The 24,682-nt window shown below is 38.0% G+C and overlaps 1 protein-coding gene across 3 annotated transcripts in view; it reads right to left on the reverse strand.

Annotated features, from left to right (window-relative positions):
• The window catches only part of LOC106158191 (uncharacterized), a 30,568-nt gene extending 6,310 nt beyond the window's left edge, over positions 1 to 24,258 (reverse strand). The window contains exons 1-5 of one of the 3 annotated variants that reach the window (XM_013534092.2): positions 24,106 to 24,258; positions 13,638 to 13,835; positions 11,545 to 13,014; positions 11,040 to 11,235; positions 9,679 to 10,553 (exon numbers count right to left, since the gene is read on the reverse strand). In XM_013534092.2, coding sequence (XP_013389546.2) covers positions 10,319 to 10,553; positions 11,040 to 11,235; positions 11,545 to 13,014; positions 13,638 to 13,835; positions 24,106 to 24,208 — 2,202 coding nt within the window. In that variant the 5' untranslated portion in view covers positions 24,209 to 24,258 and the 3' untranslated portion in view covers positions 9,679 to 10,318. Of the gene's footprint in view, positions 1 to 9,678; positions 10,554 to 11,039; positions 11,236 to 11,544; positions 13,015 to 13,637; positions 13,836 to 17,484; positions 17,748 to 24,105 lie in introns of those variants that run through there. The other 2 variants (XM_087009391.1, XM_087009392.1) reach the window with 2 other exon arrangements.
• Between the last annotated feature and the right edge of the window lie 424 nt (positions 24,259 to 24,682).

Here is a 24,682-nt window from a genome sequence, read left to right on the forward strand (position 1 = left end):
GGAAAAGAAAGGTGAAAGTTCAAAGTATAGGTGGATAATTTCCCTGGGCTTATTGTTTACCTCCTTCTTTTGTTTTTCCATTAGCAGAAAAAAAAACGCATATTGCACCAGATATCTGAAGGATTATTATTTTTGTATGGTATATTCAATTACATGATATCAGCTACCTACCTACACAAATGCCACCTGCGTCCTTCTTAAAACCAGGCAGGCAAACGCACTGACAAGTGGTAGTAGGTGGGGTGTTGCAGGATCCTCCAAAAACGAACAGGTTATAAAAATAGCATCCAAATAAGTTCGGTAGCTGGAAGGTTAATGGTGGCAAACAACGTCCATATTGACCACACGGATTCTCTTGCGCTTTGCCAGCTGTAACAAGAAATTTAGTGAAATTCAGAATTTTGCTGTTATGTCATCAGCTATACATATAGGATCAGTTCAAGCTGAGATGTTTTTGATGGGACACCATTATATTATTACATGGCATTGTTTAATTCCCACATTTTGTAACATCCCACACACTATGAGACAAACATTCTGCCGTAGAGAAGCCCGTTGAGGCAAGATAACCGTGACTTGCACTACCTTTTTTTTTTTTTTTTTTTTTTTTTTGGTTGTTTGTCGGCCATACTACTTCCCTGACACCCACATTTACTTAATTCCGCGCATTTCCATCCTTTCAAGTTAAACATTGTTATGAAAAATTTATGTGGTCTGTTTTATATTGGTAGCATATATATATATATATATATATATATATATATATATATATATATATATACAGACTTTACATTTAATATGGAATTTTTTTTTCCAAGTCATTTTTCATCAGTTTTTTTCCTATTTTGCTGACTGATAAATGAAAATAAGGATTAAAATCGTGTTTTAATAACTTTAAATTATCTCTTTGATGTCATGGTGACATCGGCTCATTGGTTGAATTCGACATTGAAGCAAACAGAAATGCATTGCCTATTCTATGTCATACGACATCCATTAAAAGAGATATTTTGGATCTCCATATTCTCCAAATTATCGTCTGTAAATAAGTTATACGCTCCACAAAGGACCTTCATGTCAGTGTCTAGTCATAGTAACGGTCGCTGTTACGCCTGGCCTCTTCTGTCTGTTACCAGCGCTCTCAAGCGGCAAGGTATTCCTGGGGATAGGTTTTTAGAGTTCAATCTGGAATATTATTCCAGGCATCGGCCCAAAATTGTCCAATTTGGTCCAGTTTTAATGTAGGGCATGTAGGCAGTTGATTCGGCGAGTAATGGCTTACCCACATATTGTCTATGCGGTTCAAATGTGGCGATTTTGATGACCAGGGTAGCTGCTCATTCTCTTGATTCTGTAAGTTATCTGCTATTAAAAGTGCTAGAGGTGTGAACCGGCAATCTCACCGTGTAACCTAAAATTGTTCTTAAGGTGCCCCCTATCAAATGATAGTCAAGTGTTTTGGCACCAATGTGGTATCCACTCCAAATACCGACGCTGTCAATGACCCGTGGCACTTTAGACGCGGCACATGCTTCGTCGTAGCTAGCCGCCTCTTCTGGATGCCTGTAAACTCTGTTTTGACTACTTGGGCGGTACAGGTGAAATCTGACCTCAATAAAGAAAGCCACGTGATTTCAGTGTTCTACCCAGAAACGGTCATGGCCCCCAATTCATTAGAGAAACAGACGACGATGTTTTGCTGTTTACAGTGGGTACCTCGGAGGTCATCTGATATTCTAACCTGCTAAAATCAATTTGGTGTTCGTTAAGGGCGTTGAATAACGCATTTTGGTGGCAATTTACCCCTCGTTCTGAACGGACTGGGTGGCTTTTGTTTAGTTTCAACAGCATATCCCGAAAGACAGTGGGTCCTGTGCCCTGGAGGTAAGATTTCGATGCATTGGGTGTGACATCTGTGTAGGTACATCAGTCTGGGCATTACTCTATAAAACTGTGCGGACCGTTCCGTTTGCCGCTATAATCTGTCTGGTAATGTCTTTTTCGCGCCATTCTGCCACAAATTAACAAATTTGTAAAGCACTACTTAGCTCATTTTACGCACTGCAAAACTGACCGCTTGCATGCAAAATTTCAAATTCTTCTATGCAGTAGTTGCCGACATACGGATACTTTTTTGACAGAACCAAGCTTTGCCTAAGCCAAGCCCTGACCAGCCCAAAGGAACACTACCCAATTAAATCACCGTATATTACATAATGTAGCAGCGCAACAGACATGGAAGTCAGTTAATTGGTAGCGACACACCTGACTACACACTTCTCCATTCACAAATTTTATATGAGATCGGAGTTTTTTTAAAAAAGAACGGATTTTTACCTAGGCATACCTTCGAAACTGAAATATTCCATATTAAATGTCAAGTCTGTATATATATATATATATATATATATATATATATATATATATATATATATATATATATATATATATATATATATTAAAATGTTTATTAACCGCGCTTAACACTGCCCCAAAGTATTATTTGTTTGACCACATATGTCATAAACAACCACGCATCTTCTCCAATTTATATCTCATAAACTATAAAATGGCCTAAACAAAAAACCTTTTGTGGTTATTTCCTTCTGAAAGAAGATGTGATTCTTCAAATGACTCATAAGCCTTTTCGAATTAATTCATCTATTTAGAAATAATTTAGAATTTTCAGAAAAAATCCCATTACTAAATAATTTAATAATTCATTCGTGATGAATTACACTTACGTATAAAAATGCCGGTGACTAACAACAGAGCTGCTACAGTCCACTGGCTGCATGTAACTTGCACCATCTCTTTGTGATCAGCGGTAGAAAGAGAGAAGAGTTGGCGAAACAATGAATCGCAGGACCACACCCAGGCCTTTTTATAGAGCGGTTACGTTGCGCGTGGCGTCATTTTTCTAAACCGGATACATGGTTCCTGCAGACGAGACTAGCGTCTGAAGGACTGAGATTAAATCTCCGACAAGTCTTGTTCTGCACCCTCGAGCGGATGTGCCGTGTGATTATCCAAACAGCTCTGAATTTTCCTCTTGTGGAAAAGAACTTTTGCTGACTCGTCACATCATAAATTTTATGATGATGAGTCTTATTGAATATTTGATACATATTTTTTATCCCTAAGGCCGCTAAATCGTTATTATTGTTTAAATGATTAGGATAGTGGGGTTATATAATAAAAGCGGTCTTGTTTAGTCAAATCTCGATCAATCTTGTTATGAATAGTACTATTAAAGTTCTGGTACACTGGGATGGAGGAGGCAGAGAGAGTCTTTCTCAACTTGGAAAATATCCTCATTTATATGTAACCAAGTATGTAAAAGCATAAGAGGATATATATATGTTTCTCCATCAGATTAGAATAAAGACCTTGTTTCTCAGTTCGATATTAAAATAATGCAATTTATACCGTGCTGAATCTTAAATTATATTGTCTGGTGACTAAATTTACATTCGCAGTTCGACTAAAAAATTAAATGAAACTCCAGATAACTACTTATCATTTTCTAATTAAGATTGCCACAATCATAATTGCATTTATAACAACAGGAGAAAGTTCATTTACATTTTTCCAACTGTAAATAAAAAACGCTGTTCTAATAAGTGCAATGCCGAAAAAATGTTTTCAAGAAGAGTTATTTTTCTCAAATCAAAATGATTGGCACATATACGATGGTTATCTTTATGATGACATTTTCGGCCACTAGCTTTCTAGAGCCTTGTTCAGTGCAAAAGTCTCCTAGTACATGTGTGACCGCTAAGTGAAGGCGTGATCAAAAATTATAATTACATACAGGAATAAGCCAGTGCCCTGTTCATAGCCACGAGCTTGGATGTCACTTAAGATGTGATATAATACTAATTGATGAAGTTTCTTTGTGATCAGAATTCAGTCGTCTAGATTTGTTAGAGGCGATACTGACGGCAGCTTTTAGCGTATGGCATCACCTTTTGTCGGGGTTTGAAAATAAACGAATAGGAAGCACAAAAAAATTTTGAACATGCTCATACATGTAACCTCCCTCTACGTATCCGAACGTACACCAGTGTTTCCATGCGTTCTCAAGACTTAAACGACGTAGGTCTAACATACACCTTGTGTGTATCTGTTGATATGTGGGACAGTACCTTGAGGCACGTTACACTCGTGACGGGTGGGTTTCTTACCAACTATAGCCTATAGCATTTTAAAAAAGCTATAATAATGATATATGGAACCGCGAAACTATGTTTATGTTGACCTTCAGTCAATGACATATTTTATGTTTTTTTCAAAAGAAAACTCATTTGTGGAGAACCTATACAAAAAATGTGAGTAGAGTTCAGAAGATATGTACACTTCGCCATGGATTTCTCAGTCCCTTTTAGCTGATACAGAATTGGGTGAAAGACAGTCAGTTTTGTAACAGCTACTCTCTATCCCTGAGACAAACTTTAGCATTATGTCAATTCACCAAGCGGCAAAATTCTGTTGTGGGATTAAAAAACTGTCAGATTTTAACAAGAGAAATAGTACATGAAATGGGGGTCTATTTCGTAAACTACAAACTTTCCTATCGTAAAAAACGAGAGAGCCGTAAACATAAAAAACAGAAGGCGAACGGGTTGTAGAAATCAATTGTACATGTGTAGTACCAGAGAAAGGGATCTGTTCCGATCGACTATAAGAAAAGAGAATGAAAAATTGGATGTGCCAAAGTGTGTTTATATACAATGAAGGCACTGTGCTTAGTACCTTAGGGGACCCAGGCGATGGCGCTTGAAAAAAACTAGGCTGGCGTCTGTCATTGAAGGTAAGGTAAAAACCAATGGGCACCGTGTGGCGAATCAAATCAAGCGACATTTTGCAGAATTAATGACAGCTTATCGTGTGTTTTGTACCTACGAATAAAACAAAAGAAAAAAGAAAGAACTACTATAAAACCGAAAATAGAAAAAGATGAACGTATTATCTGAAAGCAGGGAATTAAAAACGCAGATATGAGAAAAGTGCACAATAAAAATAAAGACACAGGAATGTATCTGTCTACCAAAATACTTGAAGGATTCACTGATCGTTACGTCATCACTGACTAGAAAAAAGTACAGCCCCATGAATACCGGTTTAAAGGAACTGTACAAATCAATAACAACATGACTCACTGTCACGCGGGATTCTCTGGCGCATGACTCCGGATTTCAGACTGCTTGGATAACAAAATTTGACCCACCTAAACCGTGGATCGCAGGGGCTTGCCCTGAAGATACAAATAAATGTCCAACTAATCTTGATTTCCCCTGAAGCTGCCCCCTTCTTGTCATTTGTCACTCTCCATTGTTTGCTTAAATATAATGAATTTACGTTACTGTCTAAAATACCCACAAATGTCATGCACAAGGGGTGACAAAAGTGTTGATTTTAAGACGCTTAAGCTGAAAGCAATTTAACGAGAAGCACCCCGGAGGTGGACCGATCCTGTTAGATCGATCTAGGTATGAGAACCCAGTCTAATCCAATTCTTAAAACCTGAAACAACGTACCCCACATACGATCACTGAACATTTTTTAAGTCTATGTCCAGAAGGATGTTTGTCATATTTAGATCATGTGGATATCATATACAATATCAATACTGACATACAGTGTATTATCATGTCGTATGTAAGGCCAAAGAATGGTTTGTAAACTTATAGCAGAGATACTGGGTTGACAACTACAGACTTGACATTTAATATGGAATATTTTTTTCCAAATCATTTTTCATCAATTTTTTTCTATTTTGCTGACTGATAAATGAAAATAAATATTAAAATCGTGTTTTAATAACTTTCAATTATCTCTTTGATATCATTTTGACATCAGTCCATTAATGGAATTCGCCAGAGAAGCAAACAAAAACACATTGCCTATTCTATGTCATACGACAACAATTAAAGGAGATATTTTGGATCTCCATATTTTCCAAATAATTTTCTGTAAAAGAGATACACGCCTCACAAAGAACCCCCATGTCAGTGTCTAGTCACAGTAACGGTCGCTGTTACGCTTGACCTCTTCTGTTTGCTACCAGCGCTCTTAAGTGGCAAGGCATTCCTTGGGTTAGGTTTTTAGAGTTCAATCTGGAATAACATTCCAGGCATCGGTCAAAATCTGTCCAATTTGGTCCAGTTTTGTTGTAGGACATGTAGGCCATTGATTCGGCGAGTAATGGCCTACCCACATATTGTCTATGTGGTTCAAATATGGCGATTTTGATTACCAAGGTAGCTGCTCATTCCCTTGGTTTTGTAAGTAATCTGCTATTAAAAGTGCTATGTGTGTACCGGGAATTCCACCGTGCAACCTAAAATTGTTCCTAAGGTGCCCCCTATCAAATGATAGTCAAGTGGTTCTCAGATTATTCCTTTATTTGATCTGGTTCAGGTTTTCGTGGATGACCATCATTGGTGTTTTGGCACCAATGTGGTATCCACTCCAATTACTGAAGCTGTTAATGACCTTAGTCACTTTAGACGCGGCACACGCTTAGTCGTTGGCCTCTTCTGGATGTCTGTAAACTCTGTTTTGACTGGTTGAGCGGTACAGGTGAAAGCTGACCTCAATAAAGAAAGTCACGAGGTTTCAGTGTTCAACTCAGAAACGATCAGGGTCCCCAATTCATTAGAGAAACATACAACGATGTTTTGCTGTTTACAGTGGGTTTCCCTGAGGTCGTCTGGTATTCTAACCAGCTAAAACCAGTTTGGTATTCGCTAAGGGCCCTGAAAAATGCGTTTTGGTGGCAATTTACCCCTCATTCTGAACGGACTGGGTGGTTTTTGTTTAGTTGCAATAGCATATCCCGACAGACAGTGGGTCCTGTACCCTGGTGGTAAGATTTCAATACGTTGGTTGTGGCCTCTGTGTAGGTACATCAGTCTGGGCATTACTCTATAAAACTGTGCGGACCGTTTCGTTTGGCGCAATTTTCTGTCTGGCAATGTCTGTCTTTTTCGCGGCATTCTGCCACAGATAAACAAATATGCAGAGCACTGCATAGCTCATTTTACACCTTGCAAAACCGACCACCTGCATGCAAAATTTCAAATTCTTCTATGCAGTAGTTGCCGAAATATGGATACTTTTTTGACAGAACCATGCTTTGCCAAAGCCAAGCTTTGACCTGCCCAAAGGAGCACTACCCAATTAAATCACTGCATATTACATAATGCAGCAGCGCAACTAACCTGGTATTCAATTAATTGGAAGCGACACACCTGACTACACACTTCTCCATTCACATATCGTATATGAGATCGGAGTTTTTTAAAAAAAGAATGCATTTTTACCTACGCATACCTTCGAAACTGAAATATTCCATATTAAATGTCAAGTCTGTAGTTTTCAATAAAATACTAATTGAAAACCTAACAAATCAAAACAAACCTAGCAATGCTTTTGTCACACCTATGTAAGTAAGTGAAATCATAATTCACAGTCAGTTATTTTTTTATTTATTCTGTTTATTTATTTATTCAATTTTATCTTTGACGGGGGGTGTGTGCTCTGTTGTACATGTCACACATCGCTACATTGTGGTGCGTCATGCATTTTGCATTAATATTATCCAATCGGAGAGTATAGTGTGGCCGTGCGCTGATATATGATTCTGAACATGTGACTTGTTCGTTTTATGTAACCTTTATCTCTTATATATAAAAAAAGTTCTGTCTCAATAGTTTGCACATCCTATGATACATGTAAAAAGCGTATATCCGAAGTACACTTTAAATAAATACAAAAACGCGACGGTAATGTTAAGCGTGTAGAAATTGCACGGGTTGACATATCAAAGGAATGGAAGTATTGCCGTAGTTTGCCCAGTTCTGCCATGGATTATTACCTCCGCCATGGAGGTTATGTTTTCACCCCTGTTTGTTTGTTTGTCTGTCTGTCATCAACATAATTCAAAAATTATAATGGACCTATTTTGATGAAATTTTCAGGAACTGTTAGAAGTGCAGGGCCAAGGAACAGACGATTAGTTTTTGGTGGTGATCCGGATCAATAATCAATCAACAATCAATAATAAAAAACTAAGTTATGGACCTATTTTGATGAAATTTTCAGGAACTGTCAGAAGTGTACCAGGGAACGGATGATTAGTTTTTGGTGATGATCCGGATCAATAATCAATCAATAATAAAAAATATCGAACATTTAGGGGTGAAACGGCATTGGATGGAGACTTTGCTGCCTTAGTGGAGGTCTGCGCTCCCTGAATGCCTGAATTTTCTACTTAACCGTTGCAGTGTTGATACATTTATATTTTTGCTAATAAAAACATGTGCCCTCTACTCAAGTCTTAAAGTAACCATCCATTAGGCAATAGTATACTGCCATAAACCGACCGACTGCGGTGTAGCTTTTTATCTTCATTTTATTCGTTTTTAATTCTCCCTCACTCATATAAAATTTGAATAAGAGTAAGATGCATAAAGGCTTACATGCTAGAATCGATATTTCTAGCAGTTTTAAACGTGGCCTTAACGTTCGCGTAAGGGAAATTTACGCTTTTTTCCCTTTTTTATTTGCACAGAAAGACTGATAGTTCTTAAAGAATCAGTTCTTAAAGATAAGGTTCAAAAGGACCATAAGAGTTGAACATGTTGTGTTTAACAAATTAACACTAAATGGTATTTACCTGTATGTGTATACTGATCAATTATTCAAAAAATAAAAAGGCCCAAGCTTTCGGCCTTTATGCCTTCGAAGTCATCGAGGACCAAAACTGAGTAAACAAACTAAGTTGAATTTGTTTGTGTTGCGTAAACGTTATTATGAGACAAAAGCAGAAAGAAGCTGATATTTGTACGAGTATTTCTTTTCATCCCGTGGTGGCAGCGGGCGTAGTAAGGTCGCAGGGCGGTATTAATTTAATTATATAAGCCTTCAACGAAGAAGATTTTTCAGTTTGAATAAATACGATATATAAATATTTGGATGACTGCACATTATCAACGTTGAAGTGTATACGTTTACATCTTGAATTAATGTGCAATGACGTCATCATTTCAACTTTGATAAATCACCCGACTTTGGACCTCGGTGAAGCAAGAGCGCTCCTTTCTGTTCTGTTCTGTTCTGATATGATATGATATGAAAACCGTCGGGTCAGTATTTGCTATCGATGCCAAGACAAGAAGGGATAATAAATCTTTGTATGAGATCTATATTTCACAGTAAAACATTGTGAACAGCTCATAGAAATAAAATATGTTTTGTTGTACAAGAAAAACGGCAGTTATAGCGGTTATTCTGATATCTGAGCTAGTCTTTAGACCATGTGACCTCCATTGATGGCTATACTCTGTTTTAATCTCTTAAGAGATTATAAAAAAAAACAGGGACTAACTTTGAATGTAAAAACAGATTCATTAACCATTGGTAAGTACGGGAAAATTGTTGCTTACTCCAGGAAAATTCATTTTTTGGCCAAAACAAAGAGTTATTATCCCTTTAAATATCTACAAACTGCAATGATGTGTTTCAGACAGTAACAGTTTCCTCTACATGTACACTGGTGAGGAGGGTACCTGCACTCCAAAGAGGCCAGTACAACACATATATATAGGCTGTTAAAGAGAAATCTCACTAATATGGAGTTCTGAAAATGAAGAGTAAAACACGTGCCCAATATGTGGCTTCGGGTATTTATTGTTCAGTTAAAGGCAAAACAATGTGTTGAATTTCAAAATACATTATGCCACGTTATATGGAAAAAAGTTAATTTACATAAACCAATGACGTGTTTTCTTGTGAATCCACTGGATACCAAACTGATAAATAGGGAAATGCAGAGTTTTGAAAAGATAAGTCGAGGCGTGTCGGTTTGCTTATTGTTTGCTTATTCACTGACCTTCCGACATAACCACAAATGTGGGCTCTCACTGTTCAGAAGACTACATACTTATGAGTGTGTTTATTGACGTACGCAACTTCTACTATTAGCAATATTTTAAGACATGCACAAAATAGTCATTAATATAAGATTTGAGCAAAAATTAAAAATATGATGTAATATTTTCGTGTGACATTGTACATAAAGAAAAATGATGGGAATAAATAAAAAAGGTTCTAAAAGGGAATGAACGTTTTAAATCTTGAGTGTACAATTAAGTTTGATATTCCAATTATTTTAACATCAATACATACGAGTATGCGTTATAGAATAACACCGGTTAACAAAGAATTAAACGAAAACTATAATTCAAAAAGTGCGTCCGATTAATATGCGTCCACATACAACATGATTACGTGTATATGATATCGTACCAGTTTAAGGAAGGATCACCTCACAAATATACTGTCCTGGTTCGGAACATGTTTGCTCCTTCCACTTTTTAATTTGTTTGTTGTTTATAGCACCGCAAGCTTTATCAGCATTCGAGGGTGCCGTCCCGCCGTTGTTACCGTCCCAATTAATGTACCCTGCAGTTGAGGTGCTGTCCAACCAGGCCCAAGTACCAGGGGTTGACTGTTCCAATCCAATCCAATTTTTGACGGAAGTTGTTCTGAAAACCATGTACAAGAATAATTACTCGTACCCCATTCAGTGTTGTTTTGTGGGTAGAGAAATGTATTGGTGAAAGAAAGTTGTGACAGCAATACTATCATTAACACACAATAAAAAAACATGCAGGTATATTAACATATGTCAAAATACCCTGTCTCAACTGGTTCACGGTTTAACATTATTCAAAGGAAAATTTTACGACATTTGGCCTCTCTCTCTCTCTCTCTCTCTCTCTCTCTCTCTCTCTGCAATGCGTCAGGAGGTTTCTAATAATAATAATAATTTATTCCAGTAATTTAGGCCACCGGCCCATATTACATTTGACACTTTATACCAAGATAACAACATGTAGCAACACATGTATTATGACAAAAACAAAATTATTATACAAGTGTAACAAACATCACATCACTGCTAGTAACACGAAATAAGAACATGGTGCAATGGTATAATAGAAACATACTAAAAGACACTAAAAACCTACACATCTGGAATGAGGCCCTCTACGTCAGAATTTTGAGATTCGCTCAGTATGATAGCCAGTGTGCTTCCTGTAACATTTGTAACACATTGTGCCTTGGCACCGGCATAATCTAATTGGTCACTAAAGAACTGGAAACATTTGGTACCATCGCTTGATTTTACCCAGAATTCACTTCCAGGTGGACCTCCTGGGCAAGCTAGTAAAATAGACACGTGGGAAAAATTTAGTATAACATAATATTGGTATTTGTTCATTTATTGATATTAGTGCACTGTGTATTACAAGATATTAATATAAAAATTACTATTTGGCACGTATTTTCATCTATAGTAAAACATGTAAATTATGTTTTACAAATAAACAAATGCATCTTATAATGGTAAAGCACTGAGAGTAATGTAACAGCCTTTTGCGGTTAATGGAAAGCTTTCGGTTGGGCTTTTTTATATTTTTCGTTTTAATTTTGCTTCAAGTTATGCGTCTAAAAAGGAAATGTATTACTTACTTCTAGTATCAACACATGTTATACCATCTCCGGTGAAAAATGGTAAACAAGAACAACTGAAACTGCCAACTGTGTCTGTACATGTGGCATTTTCTGCACAGTTGTCAGTACCCAAGGAACACTCGTCCACATCATTACATGTTTGGCCGTCACCAGTGAAGCCAGGCAAGCACGAACAACTGAAACTGCCAACGGTATCTTTGCATGTGGCATTTTCTGCACAGTTGTCTGTACCCAAGGAACACTCGTCCAAATTATTACATTTTGTGCCATTACCAGTGAAACCAGGTAAACAAGAACAACTGAAACTGCCAACAGTGTCTGTACATGTGGCATTTTCTGCACAGTTGTCAGTACCCAAGGAACACTCGTCCACGTCATTACATGTTGTGCCGTTACCAGTGAAGCCAGGCAAGCATGAACAACTGAAACTGCCAACGGTGTCTTTGCATGTGGCATTTTCTGCACAATTATCTGTACCCAAGGAACACTCGTCCAGATCATTACATTTTATGCCATCACCAGTGAAGCCAGGTAAACAAGAACAACTGAAACTGCCAACAGTGTTTGTACATGTGGCATTTTCTGCACAGTTGTCTGTACCCAAGGAACACTCGTCCACGTCATTACATGTTGTGCCGTCACCAGTGAAGCCAGGTAAACAAGAACAACTGAAACTGCCAACTGTGTCTGTACACGTGGCATTTTCTGCACAGTTGTCTGTACCCAAGGAACACTCGTCCAAATTATTACATTTTGTGCCATTACCAGTGAAACCAGGTAAACAAGAACAACTGAAACTGCCAACAGTGTCTGTACATGTGGCATTTTCTGCACAGTTGTCAGTACCCAAGGAACACTCGTCCACGTCATTACATGTTGTGCCGTTACCAGTGAAGCCAGGCAAGCATGAACAACTGAAACTGCCAACGGTGTCTTTGCATGTGGCATTTTCTGCACAATTATCTGTACCCAAGGAACACTCGTCCAGATCATTACATTTTATGCCATCACCAGTGAAGCCAGGTAAACAAGAACAACTGAAACTGCCAACAGTGTTTGTACATGTGGCATTTTCTGCACAGTTGTCTGTACCCAAGGAACACTCGTCCACGTCATTACATGTTGTGCCGTCACCAGTGAAGCCAGGTAAACAAGAACAACTGAAACTGCCAACTGTGTCTGTACACGTGGCATTTTCTGCACAGTTGTCTGTACCCAAGGAACACTCGTCTACATTATCACAAGCTGTGCCATTACCACTGAAGCCAGGCAAACAAGAACAACTGAAACTGCCAACAGTATTTGTACATGTGGCATTTTCTGCACAATTGTTTGTACCTAAGGTACACTCGTCTAGATCAGGGGTACAATAGTAGCCTCCAACGGTGTTAACACAGATGTCACCTACGCAAACTTGTAAATTGGAACCAAGTCCGGATGGGATTCCTACTGCACATTCGTTGATGTCTACAAGAAAGAAAATTATTAAAAGAATTGAATGTTGCACTTTCTACTACAGTCTGTGTATATCATTAAATGAACTGTATATCCCCGCGTAATTAGAAATGTCACTTAGAAATAAGCTGTCATTTACGTCGCAAGTGAACCTTCTTATCAAAGTCTTGTGAAGATGGACAGTGAAAGTTCAAAGTATCCCCCCACTCCACCGTCATTCCACACCTATGGGAAATTGAACAAAATTATTGAAAAATATATAAGAAATATTCATGTATTATTTGAAACTACTGGCGAATTTAGGAAATACAAAGTCTATCGCTTAACTTCCAAGACAACCCCTTATCTAAAAATGTTTGTTAAATTAAAGAAAAATGAAAAAATCACAGAAGTCCCAAATCTTTCTGCTGAACACCATCTAAACGTAGTGTCTTGTGATACAAATTCCGTCTATTTTTTTACACATGCATTTTTTTTTCTTCACTGGGTTTAATGTTTACTTCCTTCTGCTCACTTTCATTAGTATAAAATACAAGCGCACATTGAGCCAAATGTCTTAAAGACCGTCTATTGGCCAAAGTCGTTTGTTTTTATTATTGTTTTAACGACAGTTTCAACTGATATCAGCGACTTACCTACACAATTGCCACCTGCGTCCTGGCTAAAACCATTCAGGCAAACGCACTGACAAGTGGTAGTAGGTTGGGTGTTGCAGGATCCTCCAAAAACGAACAGGTTATAAAAATAGCATCCAAATAAGTTCGGTAGCTGGAAGGTTAATGGTGGCGCACAACGTCCATATTGACCACACGAATTCTCTTGCGCTTTGCCAGCTAAAACAAAACAAAAGTCTTAGATAAAATTCAGAATGATATACGGTGCTGCTGCAAGGTCATCAGCTTGAATGAGTTCACGCCAATGAGTTTTTGATGCAAAAGCATTATATCTTTACGTGACATTGCTTGTCATTACGAAACGCATAAATTCTGTAATGTAAGGAAAAGCAGTACAGTAGTATTGCTATCAAATGCAATACTGTTAAGCAAGAGCAATTTAATGTGACTTGTTCATCTGCGCATGCCATACTTTTTCCTTAATACATAATACGTAATTGGCTTGGCATTACGCTTATGGTGTCACTCAACATTATTTGAAGTAAACTACCGTGGATGTAATTTTCAGAAGACCGCAGTTCATCATTTTTGTCGCTGCCGTTTATTTAAACTGTTTAATCAAGGAAAATAATTAACTGACTGGTTGCACTCTTTTTTTGTTTGTTTAGTCATCTGCCACACTATTTTTCTTGAACACAGCATCTGGATTTACGCGCTCGCCTCTTTTAATACATGTTTATACATGTCGGCCATTTTTATCGTCACTCAGATGAAACACCAAATAGATTTCTGGGCTCCGTATCTCGAAAGCTTCGCTATGTTGCGCACGTGCGCTAGCATGGCGAGCGTGCGGTATCCCATATCTCGAAAGCTTCGCAAATCCCGGCCTTGCGCTAATGTCGAAATCACCATTAGTTTCGAGACTATTATTTGCGGCGATACAAACTAGTTGCAAAGGCCTCTGCGTATCCATAATTCTTCATTTTAATGTGTCTTTCGTGTAATTAAACATGGTGGCAAGTTTGGGTTGCTAGTCACAATAGCATATAATAAAACATATAACAAAAACATGGAAGCTTTTAATTGATTGAATCACTGGTACCTCTGATAGAAAAACTTGCGGTAAATATTCACGTGAAGAATGCTAAAGTCATGTTTTATGATGCAGAAAAATTTCAAAATGAAACATTTCATACATCCTTTTATATTTTCTGGTGAATTTAATTCATCTGTGTAGTCTATTGATAATAATAATAAATTTAAAAGTGTCATTTTCTACAAAAAATGAAAAAGCAGAAACAAAGCATTCGGTCGCACCGTGACCTTCCTCAATGTCTATTATTTTGAGACTGAACACTACTCACCAATGTGTCAGTAATTGTGTCAGTCCAAGCTTCGCTTATTGAATTGTTTTTTGACATTTTATTGGTGTCAAATACTTCAAATATCAGTATTTGTAATTATGATATTCCTATAAATAAAAACAACCTCTTGATTTGCGTCATGGTGAAAAAAATTACATTTTGTTTAGGCATATCTGGTGGCTACAACAATCTTTGACACTGATGTGAAGTGATAGGTAAGATTCCTGAAGTAATCATTGTATCCTGCTCTATTACTGAAGTTGGCTGGCCTGGGGTCCTGAAACTGACAGTTTGCCCCCAATATTATGGGCCTTCTTTGGAGAACCTTATGAAGAAAATAAATAAGTACATTTACTAAGTATAAAAAATCTTCGTCTTTCGTGCTACTTAAACAAAATATGAGCGTACTCGCACATAGTCTACATACTGTAACATGACAGATTTGACACTCACACACACCTAGACTAATCTTTGATTTTTTTCAAGGAAAATAGTTAGCATTCATGTTTTTCAAGCACTAAATGAAAAGAAAACTCATACCTTTCAATCAATCCAGGTTCTTCCAGTTGTTATGGCACCACATTCAAGTAATTTGCGTTTGAGTTGGTTCACGCGTTTGAGTGCCCACGCTCCATGTTAAACTCTTGTGTAAAGACGCGAGCGAGATTCTGCGAGATTTTAGGACTGCTTTCACCCCCACGCCATCTAGCGGCAGACCCTCAACGCTGTTATGACGTCTTCACTTTATGCGGCAATCGAATTTTAGTAGAGTTTGAGGTTATAAGTGCGTTGCGTTTGCAAAGGCTTCGAGATAACAGGTGGGTGCAATCGCACTAGCAAATAGCGCACGCTCGCCATGCTCGCGCACGTGCGCATCATAGCGAAGCTTTCGAGATACAGGTCCCTGCTCTGGGTATACGCACACATGGTTCAGTGGGCACCGATCTCTTAACCCTATTCACACCGGGTGGGGTTGCTTACTACCCCAGGCGCACATTTGTTAGAATAAATGTCCATGAAATTTCATGAATTTGTCACATTTTAACAGTTTTCAGGAGAAAAGGTGTCCCTGGCTTAAAAATTATATCACTGATGCAGCCTTTTAACATACTTCTTTGTAACGCAATACAGCACATTTTTGTTTGCAACCGTTTCTCACATTTTAGTTTAAATTTTTTAAAGTTTATAAAAATTCAAATTTAGGGAAGGAAAACCAGGGTTACTGTCATGATATGATATCTGCTCTCCTCTTCCTGCTCCATATTTATTCCTTTTATCATTCATTTTATTTTTGAAACAAAAATCAGAATCGTTTCTGTTTTATTACAAATGGATGTCTGATGAGAAGTGAAGTGGTAATTTTGTTTTGATAATGCATCAGATCTAGGGCTGGAAACAAAGTAATTTATATATATTTTTTTAACTTTCTTCAGCTGATCAATATTCTAAAATTATCTAAATAAGCAAGAATAGTATTGTAGCTCTCTGAAATGTAAATTATAATAATTTTTGACTTTTATTTTTGAAATACCAAAAAAGCTTCTGTAGTGTAACTACCAAAAAATATCGGTATTTCATTAATAATGTCCATAGGATATGTATCAAAATATGCCTGTGGGGTCCGGTAAAATGAGGGGTCCGGAGGACCCTGTATATCATACCCAATTACCATGTGTCAGACTCCGGGAACCGTTATTTCACAAACCAGGGATACGGACCTCTGGTTTCCAAAATATCTGGTCCCGGACTCTCTGTCATGGCGGACTTCCTGGTACATGACACATGTTGCTATTTCCTTCTGAAAGAAAACATGGCGGTTTCATATAAATGACTGGTCAGTCATTTAAGGGATAGCAACTCTTCAGCTGAGATTCAAAATTCCACAGTAAAAGCATGTAAGTGTGGCCCAGAGGATGTACATCAACAATGGCAGCAACATCTTGTAACCAAATGATTTGAAATTTGTCAAATAAGACTAAGAAGTCATGGCAAGGGTCCTAGAAGAGGCTGCTTAAGGGGGTGTGGCAGAGGCCGTGGACATGTTGCAATGATTCACCTCACTCAATCATCTATATTTATGTAAACAACACATGACAATATACATGTAATAAATTCCAAGTTAGCACCAAAACGGCGATTAACGCAGTTATGCTGAAATATGCACATGCCATCGGACCACGTGGACCTTCATAGGTTTTTAAGAGTTTATTATTACAAAAATACTTTTGAAAAGATTGGCTAACTTTGAATATCAGGACGGACTTATTAGCCATTGGTAACTATGGGAAATTTGTCGCTTATCCCGGAAAATCCGTTTAATGGCAGTTTTCCCGCCGAAATGAAGAATTGTTGTCCTCTTCAGGAACAGTTTTCTCATTAGAAATCATATAAAAATCGAATTCACGTGTAGGGACGGGTCCACAATTGAACCTTGAGTAGGATACAATTGCTATAATTTCGAGGAATCATTTGGGAAACTTTAACTAGTGATGATAAACACTTACGTATAGACATGCCCAGGACCAGCAACAGAGCCGCCACCGCCCACTTGCCGCATGTAACTTGCACCATCTTTTTTATGATCAGTGGGGAGATCTGTGAAGAGTTGGCTTAACAGTGAACTACGGGTCCACACCCAAGTCTTTTATAGAGGGGCTTGCACGTGGCGTTCCATTCTAACAACCTGGATATATGGTCTTTACATAAGGCTTCCTGGAGCACTGAGATTAAATCTCTTTCACGTTTGATTTCGGGTCCTCAAGCAGATGATAAGTCATCTGACTTGTCACATGAAAATGGCGTCTGTTTAATATCATGCCTTTCCCTTAACCTGTTTAAGATCAACGGTAATGTAATTTATCACTTTAAGATAGTAAGAAGGGCTACATTCCTTTGATGTCCAAAAGGTTTATTGGTATATTCTGATTTTTCAATCTTAAAATTATGCATTTTAGTTTATTTCATAATGCATCACACACATTCTATGTTTTTCCATAACTTTCCATTCTAATATTTCCGTCAATTTATCAGCATTCCCTTATTTAGTGATGGTGTGATGTATTGACAAATGATCTATTCTTATTCATTTTCCGATAAGCTATCAATCAAAGTAATGTAAATCCCTAATTAGGAAATGGTTTGATAATAGACCTTAGCTAGTTCACAACTTTTCTACCTATAGATCTTCCATTACCTCATCATGAATGATAACATATCTTTCTTCTTTCTATCTTGCTCTGTTACTTTGAATTTGTTGACGTGTAAGTTTTTTATTATACGTTAACCGTATTCGTTTACGACTAGGCACATATTTGATAGCATCATTTTTATAATGCATTACTTTTTCCATTGAATTAAATGAATTTGTCACATTTTATTTATACTTCCAGTCGATATATTTGCAGCTTTGTTTATGGTTTTCATACTAGAAACAAAGTAATAATGGGGTTTTAAACGACCCCGCCAGATTTCTGCAATTTAGCCCATGTTGCACATTATATTTTATTTTATACTCTGTAAATTCCACTTACAATATTAATGAGATTATTATATAACAAACAAAAACAGAACAATGAAATATTTCAGAAAAACAAAGATCCAAAATATCTTAGAGTGGAAAAATTCCATAGATGAGAGTGATTTGGATGGATCAGACTGAGGATCAAGAAGATTACAGATATTCGAAGCAGCAGGCATTTGTGACACGAGGAACCAAGTGATTATGGCCCAGAGGATGTACATCAACAATGGCAGCAACATCTTGTAGCCAAATGATTTGAAATTTGTCAAATAAGACTAAGAAGTCATGGCAAGGGTCCTAAAAAAGGCTGCTAAAGGGGGTGTGGCAGAGGCCGTGGACATGTTGCAGTGAATCACCTCACTCAATCATCTATATTTATATAATAAAACCCAGGTCAGTGACCCTAATATGACCAAGGGACCATTCAGAATAGTTTATCCCAGTATTAACTGATCCAGCAACTAAAATAAGGCCGACCACACTTCAAAAGATCATATGCGTAGTTGGTAACTCCAAAATGAGATTTATCTTTTCCTCTTACAATGTAAAATATTAACAAATGAAAAATAAACTTATGTTCCCCAAGGTTATTTATGCTTCAGAAATTAATCCATGGTCTCCCAGTTCCATAATATATCCTGCTGCATCCTTGCTAGATATTGCCTCTGCACTTTGCTATGTCATTAGCCGTACATTTGTAGTCACCGTGCAGAAATCCTCACCGGTCAGAAATATGTATAGCTGTGAATATCTATAGATGAAAAAATATATCACTGTGGTCGTAGTAGCTAGAACACCTTCAGGACATCATTAATTTGGTCATTTGCCTAAATTTTCATTATAAAACAGATAATATATATCCACGCTTGTCAAATCAACTACATATTGAACAAACAAGCGTCACATTATCTGTAGTTAAACACACCAGTCTGATCTACCGGGAAGAAAGGTTGCTGTTCTGAAACCGAGAATTTAATATGTTTATAATCCAGTGAAACAAAGAAATTGTCACTTAAAGGCATTTTCACTGGTACATTTTTGTTGATTAAGGAGGAAATAGGGGGGATTAATCATTGCTGTTTAAGCATGAGCCTGGTTTTTATGGGTGGGGTATTACAGGTGAAGATGTATGTGTTTATAATGATCAAAAAAAGTAACCAACGACGTATGTAATTAGTCGTCTTATCATCGGACTGATATACATCAGGCCTACCCAACTACCAGACTCGGCACCTAAGGATCCTGAATTAACCGGTATATCGGACCACGCTACCCGTTTTCAAGGTGTGTGTCAGATCGCATTTCGGAGTATCATCCCCCAGAGCAAATTTTGTAGCACGACTGCGGGCTCATCCACGCTCGGCTGAACAACCTTAAACTGTACTCTTACTTTAGAGTACTCTATTTTATTGTCTCTATGGGGATATATGGGGACTTTACGACATTCGGTTTGAATGTTTTAACCACTTTTGACAGGGCTTTTTTTGCATTGTATTAGATTAATGTGGCAGTCTAAGGTTCATCTAGGTGGCTTTCAAAATTATGCACCCGGTTTTAAAATCATATAGCGATTTTACGACAATCGTTTCCTATCCAATCAAGGTGACAGCCGAGCATGTCAGGGCTCATCCTGTCGGTGTTCTGGCTGATACTCCGAAATGCGATCTGACACACACCTTGAAAACGGGTAGTGTGGTCCGATATACCGGTTAATTCAGGATCCTTAGGTGCCGAGTCTGGTAGTTGGGTAGGCCTGTACATGTAGCGGGCAGAGCCATCGCCTACATTGTAGCCTCAGTGATTGCTATGCGTATTGCATAACGTGAAGTACGCGTAACACGTCAGTTAACAACTGTCGCCGTTTAATACCTTTCGGACTGAAGAGATAGGTCATTGGTTTCAAGTACATGGTATATCAATATCACCAGTAGATTACCACGGATATCACCCTACTTGACAAGTAAATGTGCACTAAATGTGCACTTAAGAAGTGAACTGCTCTTTCCATCAAACTATGGAGTAATTCCACGCGACAGCCGACAGATTCAGAGGGAAGTCATTTAAGAGAAATTTATGACATCTCAGTCTAGTGCTTTTAATTAGTTTAAATTGTATTTTAGATCATCATTATGGTTGCCCTGGTGCTAGAGAAAACCCCAAATCGGAAACTTTTTTACCTTTTTACCTCGAAGATACAGTGTATAGCATCACCTGTAGGGCGAGGCACTTAACCCATGTATTTTATTGCACTTTCCAGAAGTACATTGACAGTTGCATTATATTTATCTCATTTTATTATTCTCCCCATAAATAACCCAGCATCCTCATGCATGGGCTAATATACTGTATGAGCGTTAATAAAAAGTGAATTTAATTTCCAGTCAGCTTTTGACTAAGGCCCCTTTTTATGTCGAATTCAAATCCTTGAATGGGTTAAAAGATACCATAGTGGCCATTCTATTAGGGTTTTGCTGCCGGACAAGTGACGTGAGTGGAAGATGGGACTTTTGCCAGCTAATATGCCATACAGCATTTACCTTGAGCAAAAATAAAGACAAATGGCATCATGAGACTGCCGCGTGTCATACCTCCCCTCCAGTCCAAAACACTTTTTGGACACAGGTCTAAACCTAAATGATAAGAAAAAAATGACCCTTCTCAAGATTTAGAACAGGAAAGCACCGTACTCGCACACTGGACGAACTCCAAGCTTTTATTCTATAGACCATCTGTAGGGAAAGGTAACGGAGGCAGACCAAATGTAACCTATTCAGAAAAAAATATGCCAGAAATTGAATTAAGCTGCTTCCACCAGGTCATAATAAAACGGTCTTAATGAACGGAATTTCAATGTGACAAAAATCTGAACCTATTTTCGGAAGCCCCATGCACAGGCCACACAAAGCGTTAAACCACATTAATTAACTATTAAGTTAAAATTAATTAGGGAACTTCGACGACTACTACAATTACGAGTTATCTAGAAAAGCTCCCTGCACTGGAAAAAGCAGACAAATACACATATACGCCTTGGTGTCCCAGTTGTAAGTCATTCAATCTGCTTAATAAACTACCTATTAACATCAACACAGAAATACATGCGTAGATGACAGTCCAAATACAGAGGAAAACTAAAAGCAGTCTTCAATATTTTATCCAACTAAACTTGTCTATGAAAATAACATACACCACCGGAAAGGTTTTTATCTTCTTCTACTGGGGATGGATATTTTCTATAACTCAATGTAAGTAAGCAACTTTCGGTGAAAAGCTACTTTTAATGAGATACTTTTAATGGTGACTTTTTGTACAGTAAGTTCAATATCTTTATTTACGTATACAAGTGCTAAACTAACTTTGGTAAAAAAAAGGAAATGGGATGCTCCATCTTGCGGGCAAGTTCCCCTGTTGCACTGAATTAAACCACCTGGGAAGACACGATAGGGTACGTTTTGTTCTTGTTTTGCTGCCGGGCTCCACGTACCTGTGGTGGTTGGTACCATAGACAGCCAATATATCCTTCAACATTTTACCTTGAGCTAAAATAAAGATAAATCTAATCACGAGACCTCGTGACTTACATCGCCTCAGGCCCACATATCCAGGGGCTCGAAAAAATATGTTTCTTATTTCAAAGTTCTATTACTTCAACAGTTCACAAGTTTTCAAACTGAAAGTTTGCGTAGATTTTTGAAACATTATAAATGGTCAGCCCTGCAAATTTCGAGTGTAAAAGTGACACAGTTCTAATATTATCGTCAAATCAAAAACACGTTAACAGGTGTCAAAACTGCCAGACACAGGCACCTGTTAGAACTCACATCTAGGCTGGCATGTTATGTTTTGACTTTAATATCTTATCTTCGGTGTAGTGCCAAAATTAAGAAAGGCAGAATCATTTTTGGCATTTATTAAATACGTTATTTTCCTAAAGTTTCCCAAATTTCATTGCAATATTTTCAAAATTGCAATTAGTAACTTTTTTCGAGACACCTTAAACTTCAACTTTACAGACATTGACGGTGCAAATATTCTCTCAATTTATTCTATTAATTAAGCGACTTTTTTACGTTTTATAATCAATTGCACTTAACCAGGTAATGTTCTGATTTCTCATTTTTCTCATTTTTAAAAAACCTGTTTAGCATTCACTATGTGCATCTAATTGTGTGTGTTCGTATCCAGATTGTTTGATTTTTAATTCAGAAGAAGATACTACCTGTGCTGGTCTTCTTAGCACTTCTGGGTCTGGGTCTAAATATGGGAACGAAGCTTCGACCCCTTTTTTTGATGGGTTATGAAAAGAGACAACGTAGAATACATGTCTTACTTCGTATTCGATCTTCGGCAGGTTGCGAAACCTTTTTAATGGGTGAGCCTGGCATTTTTTTTGTTCAAGACTATATCATCAATATTACGATGACGGTCCCATAAAGCAACCTATACACGTAGCAAACCCAGCTCTTTTAATCCAACAGCAATACGAATTCCATAATAAAATTTATTTTACAATTCTTATTACTTATAACCTGACTCATACCTCTGGCGATTGGCCATAGGCATTGAAATGTCTCAAAGATTTTCGTCCATCGACTTCAGGGGCGGATCCAGGATTATTGAAGGGGGACCGCGGATGCGAAGCTGACCCTACCCCCCCCCCCCCTCCTCGGTATTTTAGAGGGCGAACGGTGCCATTTGGTACGGTTTAGAACTTAAACAATGACGGCAACAATTAAGTACATTGACAAGATATTGTGTCAGGTGTGCAAGGAGCACATCTGCCGCAATATGCTTAGAGAAATGATTTACCTGATCTACTACTCACCCTTGCACGTTGGGAATTTTACTAAGCTATTTGTCGATATCATATATCTAAAGACGGAACACCAGACAACAAACATTTCCACCTTTTCGTCTTCTTTCTTGGCTGCGTCAGTCCTTGTGTCGTATTTGTTCACTGTATACCCAAGGCAAGTTATCGTTTCTTAAAAATTTCACAGTGCTATTAATGTGGTTCTGGTGATCCACGCTGTCTTCCTTGAATTAGGTTTATCATCTACATGTAACTATTGTAAGTAACAAATAATATGATCAAGTTAGTTGTGTGAAATGTGCTTCATATTTCGTCGACACATTTAGGGCGCTGCATGAGCAAATGTCTTGTGGCAGCCTTTTACAACAATATGAGTGACTTAAGAGTGGTGTTACTTTGTTGTGTCATAATATCTTGCAATGGTCTTTGGTCCCAAGATTTCTGCGACTATTTTTAACGGTCTCATACATTCACGAACCATTAGGTTCAGTTTGAACAAAAATCACAATGATAGTTTTTTAAACAGTAACTAAATCAGAGTTTTTACCACTCCAGTAGTCCAGTGCCTAAGGGGATACTTTCATCAGGAAATGGGGCTAAAAACAGGAAAAGTGTTGTGGTATCCTCTACCTGATGGGAGAAGTGTAAAGGGGGGGGGGGCAACTGCACTCTAAAGAGGCCAGTACAACATCTGTAGTCTGTGAAAGACAAAAAAAAACCTGATATGGAGAATTAAAACATAATTCTTGAGTAGGATAAGAGGAATACCTTAAAATGATGAATAACACTTACGTATAGACATGCCAATGACCAGCAATAGAGCTGCCACAGTCCACTCACTACGTGTAACTTGCACCATCATCTTGTGATCAGCGGTAACCACGAAGCAAAACATTGAGACACAGGTCCACACCCAAGCCTTTTTATAGAGCGGTGGCCCTTGTCGTTAAAGTCTTTAACCGGGAGAATGGTCTCTGCTAATGATGCTTTCTTGGGGGAATGAGATTTTTATCTCTCTCGTGTTAGGGACCGGGCCTTCGGGCAGATACCAGGGCCGTAGCCTGAGCAAAATGCCAGGGGGGCAGTAAGCGGACACGAGGGGTCGAAGCTACCGAGGGGGAGGGTGTGGTGTGTAAAATTCCAAATTCCAGGGGGGGCAGCTGCCCCCCCCCCCCCCCCCCCCCCCCCCCGGAGGCTACGGCCCTGGATACATGTGACAAACCATCTTACGAGTTACTCGTTTCTTTGTTCACGTTCTATGGTACCTATCACCACGCCAGGCCATTTGTGTTGTTACTAGTACTTCTCAAGTGCAGCATTTGGTTTATCTTTATTTTTGCACGAAAAATGTCTTGTTCAACTTGCTAAA

This window comes from Lingula anatina, chromosome 3 (genome assembly GCF_051362555.1).
Source record: "Lingula anatina isolate TDL-2025a chromosome 3, LinAna3.0, whole genome shotgun sequence".
Lineage (NCBI taxonomy): Eukaryota > Metazoa > Brachiopoda > Lingulata > Lingulida > Lingulidae > Lingula > Lingula anatina.